General features: G+C 46.5%; 1 protein-coding gene across 1 annotated transcript; it reads left to right on the top strand.

Moving 5' to 3' along the window:
• The first annotated feature begins 4,664 nt into the window (after positions 1 to 4,664).
• On the top strand, positions 4,665 to 6,160 carry LOC119273301. Its single transcript, XM_037554510.1, has 2 exons — positions 4,665 to 4,691; positions 4,970 to 6,160. The coding sequence occupies exons 1-2, from the start codon at positions 4,665 to 4,667 to the stop codon at positions 5,681 to 5,683; spliced, it is 741 nt and encodes a 246-aa protein (XP_037410407.1). The 3' UTR covers positions 5,684 to 6,160.
• Positions 6,161 to 8,108: the final 1,948 nt, after the last annotated feature.

Raw genomic sequence — 8,108 nt, 5'->3', positions numbered from 1 at the left:
GAATGGCTTCCCTGATAAATGGATAGATTGGGTGATGAGTACTATTAGGGGTGGTAGTGTGTGTGTTAAGGTCAATGAAAATTATGGACCTTATTTTCAGACCCATAAAGGGCTGCGACAGGGGGATTCTTTATCCCCCCCTAATGTTTAATCTAGCAGTTGATGCTCTAGCTATCCTGATGGATAATGCACGAAAAGTGGGGTTGATCAAAGGTTTGCGGGCTGATAAAGTAGAGGGGGAATTAACATACTACAGTATGCAGATGGCACTATTTTTCTTCCGCAAGATGATTATGAAAGTGCCTGCAATTTAAAATACATAATATGTCTGTTTGAGCAAATGTCTGGTTTGAAAATTAATTTTCACAAAAGTGAGATTTTCTTATTTGGGGCAGCTGAAGATAAAAAACAGTGATACTCTAGAATTTTCACATGCCCTGTGGGTGAACTACCAATGAAATATTTAGTCCTCCCAAATAATAAGAAAAGAATTAGGAATAAGGATTGGAGACCTTCGGAAAATAAAATTTAAGGAAAATGTGGGACTTGGCAAGGAAGGCTATTAGCTGGTGCTGGTAGACTGACCCTTATTCAATCCTCATTGACTGGGATTCCATATTTTATGATGTCATTCTATGGGTTACCAGCGGGAGTTGAAAATAGGATGAACTTTTTCAAGGTTAGACTGCTGTGGAAGGGAAGTAATGATAAGAAAAAATATCACTTGGTGAAATGGGGAGAGGTATGTAAACCAAAAGATATGGGTGGTCTAGGTATTCATAATTTAGCTCTTATGAATAAAGCTCTGTTGTGTAAATGGTGGTGGATAATTTATAACACAGAAGGGATGTGTGCTACCTCTTGAGCATTGCGTTGGTTTTCCCTTGAATAGGAAAGGGTGATGCATCAAAGTAGCGTAAGTATTTCCCTCGGTTTTTGAGAACCAAGGTATCAATCCAGTAGTAGGCCACACGCAAGTCCCTCGTACCTACACAAACAAATAAGAACCTCGCAACCAACGCGATAAAGGGGTTGTCAATCCCTTCACGGTCACTTACGAGAGTGAGATCTGATAGAGATGATAAGATAATATTTTTGGTAATTTTATGATAAAGATTTAAAGTAAAGATTGCAAAATAAAATAGATTGAAAACTTATATGATAAAAGATAGACCCGAGGGCCATAGGTTTCACTAGTGGCTTCTCTCAAGATAGGATAAGTATTACGATGGGTGAACAAATTATTGTTGAGCAATTGATAGAAAAACGAATAATTATGAGAATGTCTAGGCATGATCATGTATATAGGCATCACGTCCGTGACAAGTAGACCGACTCCTACCTGCATCTACTACTATTACTCCACACATCGACCGCTATCCAGCATGCATCTAGAGTATTAAGTTCATAAGAACAGAGTAACGCATTAGGTAAGATGACATGATGTAGAGGGATAAACTCAAGCAATATGATATAAACATCATATTTTTATCCTCGATGGCAACAATGCAATACGTGTCATTTCCCTTTCTGTCACTGGGATCGAGCACCGCAAGATTGAACCCAAAGCTAAGCACTTCTCCCATTGCAAGAAAGATCAATCTAGTAGGCCAAACCAAACTGATAATTCGAGAGACTTGCAAAGATAACCAATCATACATAAAAGATTTCAGAGAAGAATCAAATATTGTTCATAGATAGACTTGATCATAAACCCACAATTCATCTGTTCTCGACAAACACACCGCAAAAAGAGTTACATCAAATAGATCTCCAAGAAGATCGAGGAGAACTTTGTATTGAGATTCAAAGAGAGAGAAGAAGCCATCTAGCTAATAACTATGGACCCGAAGGTCTGAACTAAACTACTAATACATCATGGAGGGGCCATGGAGTTGATGTAGAAGCCCTCCGTGATTGATGCCCCCTCCGGCGGAGCTCCGAAAAAGGCCCCAAGATGGGATCTCTTGGGTATAGAAGGTTGCAACGGTGAAAATAGGGTTTCGTGGTGCTCCTGGATGTTTTCAGGGTATATGAGTATATATAGGAGGAAGAAGTAGGTCGATTGAGCCAAGAGGGGCCCACGAGGGGGGAGGGCGAGCCCAGGGGGTAGGCGCGCCCCCTTCCTCGTGGACTCCTCGTTCGTTTCTTGACGTCCACTCCAAGTCCTCTGGATCACGTTTGTTCCAAAAATCACGTTCCGGACGGTTTCATTCCGTTTGGATTCCGTTTGATATTCCTTTTCTGCGAAACACTGAAATAGGCAAAAAAAAACAGCAATTTGCACTGGGCCTTGGGTTAATAGGTTAGTCCCAAAAATAATATAAAAGTGTAAAATAAATCCCATTAACATCCAAAACAGATAATATAATAGCATGGAACAATAAAAAAATCATAGATACGTTGGAGACGTATCAATGTGGCAGGGGATCCTAAAGAAAAAATATGTTAAAGAGAATTGCCTTACAAGTGTGAAAAATAAAAAAGGGGGACTCTCAATTTTGGGGGGAAATGCTGAAACACAAAAACTTTTTCTTCTCCTTATGTAAATTTGAAATTGGTAATGGGGAAAATACTAGATTCTGGGAAGATTGGTGGATTGGCCACAAAGCTCTAAAAGACAGTTATCCACGCATTTATAATATTTGCTTTGATAAAGAGAAATCAGTGGCCTGTGTTTTGAAAAAAGGACTTGATAAAGTTAGCTTTAGAAGATCTCTTTGTGGAGAATCTTTGATGCTATGGGAGTATATAAAAGATGCATGTGAGAGTGTGATACTTGATAAAGCCCAAGACAAGATTAAATGGACCTTATCTGGGGACGGAAAATACACTGTCAAAACATGCTATAGATACATGATTCAAAATGGAATGCAATACCCATACAAATTTCTATGGAAAGTGAAAATGCCCCCTAGGGTTAAAGTTTTTATATGGCTACTACTGAGGAAAAGTATTCTTACCAAACAAAACTTGAAGAAAAGAGGATGGCAGGGAGATACACAATGCTCCTTTTGCGGGAGAGAGGAAGACATTGAACATCTATTTGTACATTGTTCGGTGGCCAAAATGCTATGGATGGTTATGAAATGCTCCTTTAATATACATGATGTTCCAGATAAAGTTAATGACTATTTGGCAGGTGGCTATCTAAATTTGAGAAGAATGATAAGAACCTCATGACCGTTAGTATTTCGGCAATGCTTTGGACGATGTGGAAACTGAGAAACATAATAGTCTTTGATAATCACAGGGTTACTGATCCCTGTGTTCCTGTAAATCTGATTATTAAGAACTTGCATGAATGGTGTGTGTTGCAGAAAAACCAAGAAAGAATAGATCGCATGAAGGAGGGCGTAAATCAAGTTGAGCGGGTGGCCACGGAGTTCTTCAAGGCGACGCGTGGATGGGCGACTGGAGTTCCAAGACTTGGAGGCTCTTGAAGATCAAGCTACGCTGATGCTCATCTTCTCTGTGCTGCCTTTTAGCTCTTCTGTTTTTCTCCTTTATGTCCCTTTTGGTTTGCGATCTGAACTTCTGGCCTTGATGGTTATGACTCTATTCCAGTTACGTAATAGCTAGTAGTAACTCGAAGACTAGTTATGTTGGGTTTTCTTAGCGTTGCTTGGCGTTAGGGTTCAAATCCTGACAGGATGGTATGTGGGAGGGGGGAGGGATGGATCCCTTCACCGACTTATCATCGTCAGATTGCCCCCCTGTTGCGTTGTAAGTCCTGGAGTCTATGAATGATTGATTTCTTTATATGAAATTGGACAGGCAAGCTCTCTTTTATCAAAAAAAAAAGATTATTTATATATTAGTTGGTTATATACATCAGTATTAATTAAATTATTATGTATTACTACATTAGTACTAGTATTAGTTACTGATCCCAGCCAGCTGTGTGAATCATTTCTTCCTTACGATATTTCCGATTGGCCCAAACGGGTGGAGGACACCGTTGCTGATATTCTCGCCTCTCTCCTCACCCAGTTGTCTCAAAAAAAAAAAGACTGCTTGAGGATTTGAAATCTGATAATCAATGCGCAAGTATACCACCTGAGTGCTTGCCAGGCCCCCACACATAACCCAGTCTGGTCAAGTCACCTTTACTTAGCATACCAGCTTTAGCACAGGAACAGTTGGGTTAGCCGATGATTAGCGACCCCAGCACTTGCACTAGCGGCAGTAGAACCGTCCTCTTCATCTCTCCATAATTCATACGGACATGGATCATCAGGTAGTAGGAGCCTAGGATTAGGAGCGCCCGCCGCCGATAATGGAGTACACCCACACCCACCCATCCACGTTGCATGTTTAGCCATATCTAGCATCCCCCGGTAACCCTAATTAACCCGCCATGCAAAATGCCTCCCGAGGAAGAAAGAAAGAAAGGTGAAAGGAGGCCTCGTGTCCTGCTTCGAGCCACAAAACCGACGACCCGTCCCAAAGTCACTTTCGGTTCCGGTGAAGGTAAAAACGCGAGACAGCGGCATCCACTGGCCACCGCCAGGAGAAAATTGAAATATTCAAAAGGTTGGCTTGCCGACCGACGGGACGGACGCCGTGCAACGGCTAACATGGGGTGATTTGATTTGACGGTGGCGGGCGGGGCGGGGCGGGGCGGGCGTGGCCGGCAGCTTTGCGCGCGATCATGTGGCGTGATGCAGAGGTTATGCACAGTGATCGCAGTAAGTCTGGCGCCACTCCTACCACCTTTAAATTTTATTTGTACTGCGTGTGGTAGTAGTAGTGGTAGTACGCTACCACTATACTCCAGCAGTTGCTGCGTGCGTGGTTGTGCGTGCAGTGAAGTCGGGAGGAGACAGTGTAGTGTAGGTACCGTTGATCGATCGGTCGGTCGGTCACAGACGGAATGTACTCTGCTGCTGGGAGCGCTGCGCTTGCGTTTTCATGGCGGTAGAGGCCAAGCACAGTGAGTGTGAGAGTGAGAGTGGTGCGGTGGTAGCTGGTGCCTGGCTGGGAGGGACGAGTTGTCTTCCATCCGTCGAAAGGTTGGGGTTGGGGTCGGGTTTCATTTGTTTGGGAGCGAGGCGAGGAGAAGCCAGCTGAGCTGAGGAGGGGGAGGAGACAGGGCGGCCCCATTCCCACTCGCTCCCACTCCCTCACTCCCTGCTCCGCTCTGCAGCTAGCACACCATTCATTGATTCACTCGCTCGCCCGCCCGCTCGCTCGCTCCATTTCTTCTTCTATCCCTCGCTCTGCTCATTCCACGCGCACTGTCCACTCCATCCGTCCATCCCCATCCATCTCCACCGCCACCGACCCACCTGCATTTACGTTTCAGTCGCCGGCGGCGGCGGCAGGGCTGATCTGGGTTGGAAGCATGGAGGGGGACGACAAGTGGAAGCTGTCCAAGAAGGGGCGGAGCAGATCGGGCCGGAACTACTACTACGGCGACGCGTCCGGGGCCAGCACCAGCGCCGGCACCAGCGGGGGGCTGAGCCGGAGCTACTCGGCCAGCGTCACCGCCACCCGGGACGGCGCCGGCGCCAGCGGGAGCGGGGGCGGGAGCTCGTCGTCGGAGCAGCAGAAGAAGGAGGAGGCCGACTCCCGGCGGCGGCTGTCCAAGAAGTGCGTGGAGGCGGTCAAGGAGCACCGCGCGCGCTTCTACATCGTCCGCCGCTGCGTCTCCATGCTCGTCTGCTGGCGCGACTACTAGGACCTGCCGGCCACCTCCGGCAGGCCGGCCGCCACATTCTTTCAATCGTTTGCTTCTGCTCTTCTACCGCTGCTGTAGCTACGTACATTTCCTTCCCCCTTTCTTGGCTGGCCTAGCCGAGCTCTCCATCCATTCTCAGCCTATATAATCTTCTTAGCTTCTTCTTCTTCTTCTTGCTGCTTGCTTAATTACTTTCTTGATGTTTTTCCCCACTGTGATTTGGGCATGTACAGTACATCAGCCATGAGCGCCACCACCAGCACCAAGGTAATCCACCTAGCTAGCAGTCCCGTCACAATCAGCCACCATTACTAGCTAGCTAGCTCAGGAGCTCCATTTCGCTCTGTTTTTCCTAGTACCACGGAGACTTAAATTTATGCAGCTAGCTTCATTTCAATCAAATTTGTCCTAGCACCAGCTGATGTTTTGATTTTGAGTGAGGGAGGCCGTTGAAGCAAAGCAAGATTGATCCATGTCGTTCCATTCTTTCACCTTTGCGTTGATTAATTGCTGATCCTTATACCGGTACCAACAGTTTGTTGTTTGCGGTTGAAATCCGGTTGGCGGAGGGCGGTCAATTGACCGGACGGACGAGGCTCACGCACGCGCGCACGCAGAGATTGAATCAATCAGGAGCTCAGGGGCTCGCTCGTCGGCCGGCGGGCCAATGATTGTGCTAGTCTTATTGGTGGACGCCGGTCGTCGATCTGCTGGGTGGTGACGATGATGGGGAGAGTACAATTAGGTGGGGGATGGGACGCAACGCAAGTGAGTGAGAGTGAGTGAGAGGGAGCTTGTCAATTTGTTGGTGGGATTCAGGCATGGCATGGCCATGGCGATAATGTTAGCTAGCATGGTCCCCTCGCTCATGCTCGCCCGATTCAGTCAAGCCAATCAGTAGACCAAATGTTCGCTTAATCTAGCAGCTGGGCCTCACCCGTCGCCATCGCCGTCGCCATCGCCATCGCCGTCGTCGGCCATGCAATGCACCACTGCCATGCAGGGCTCACTCTAGTCTACAAGGAAGAAAGAGAGAGAGAAGATTCAACGCATTGTGTTTGTACCCTTTTTTTTACTGGTACTCTAGCAGGTTGTTACTACTGCATGGTAAGTACTTTCACCGCGCGGTATGGACGCATGCATGGACGTACGGGACACATGCGCGGCACGTGCGAGATTCCCGTTGGCTGCTAATCGCTTCTTCGGTTTGCCAAGGGCCGTGAAAATATATGTATGTATACGCGCCCAGCGTACGGACTGTCTGGCACTGTGATTTTTTTACTGGTAATTTGTGGTACTCTACAAACTTACGTTCCAAGTTCCAACTACCTAGTGGTGCGGTTGTGCTTGTGCTTCCTCACCTCAGCAAGTTTATAAAATGTCCCGAGTTCCAAGTTCTGACCGAAGAAAACAGGTTCCAACTCTTTTTTTCATTGCAGGAAAAAACAGGGTCCAACTACCTAGTGGTAATTAGGAGCTGGAAAAAAAAAGGAGCTGGAATCGTTCTTTTCCAGTACTTAATCTCGACCCGCCCAATCCATCTACAATGCAGAGTAGTGCTACTCCGGACTTGTCGTCCAAGAAATAGATTTATCTAGACATATTTTAGTCATACATACATCTAACTTTATCCATTTCTCCCGACAGGGGGGTCTATGGGGTGCCATGGGCACCCCTCCAAAATTGTAAAATAAATTTTACTAACATGTAACACTAGTAAATTTTCAACGGTGGCATCCCAAGGTTGAGATTCTAGGTCCGCGGCTTATTTCCGAAGCGAAGGGGGTATTATTTCCCCTTTTTTTTTTCATGTGCGTGTACGTGCTCTCTGACCCTGACGGTGTGAGAGAGATATATGGTGGTAATTTGGTTGCCATTGGAGGTGGAAACAGTTCGGAGCTGGGTGCGGGATTGTACGTACGCGGGCACTGTACAAACATATGCAGCGGGGCCGGGGGCAAGGACGCTTGCCTCGCGGGCACGCATTTCCGTCCCCTCCATCTCCTCTGTGTGGAGTGCGTGTAGTACCCTCGGCCGGCACTGTCACGTCCACTGTTACCGCTACCCATCGAGCTATTTATATTAGCTCCTACTACTCGTACCAACCGTGAACCACCACCCATGCGCCATGCACGCTGTCGAGTGAGATGAAAGAAAGGAAAAGGGAAAATATAACACACCCGTGCACCACCTTCCCGTTCCCCATGGATGGATGGATGCGTCCAAGCTGCGTGTACCTTTGCCTTTTTCATGAGATAAAAGTCTAAGTTAAATCTTAAAAAACGTGGGCGCACAACATTGTAGAATGAAGGGAGTACTGTCTTTGGCGAAATGGGATATGTTTTGTATTTTATTTTGTATTCAAGATTTTCTTCTTCATGCCATTTTTTTTGGAGACCGCCCAAGATTTTGTACGTTGGGACTC

This window comes from Triticum dicoccoides, chromosome 3A (assembly GCF_002162155.2).
Source record: "Triticum dicoccoides isolate Atlit2015 ecotype Zavitan chromosome 3A, WEW_v2.0, whole genome shotgun sequence".
In the NCBI taxonomy this organism is placed as follows: domain Eukaryota; kingdom Viridiplantae; phylum Streptophyta; class Magnoliopsida; order Poales; family Poaceae; genus Triticum; species Triticum dicoccoides.
The sequence above is the reverse complement of the archived record's forward strand: the minus strand, read 5'-3'. Positions and strand labels throughout refer to the sequence as shown.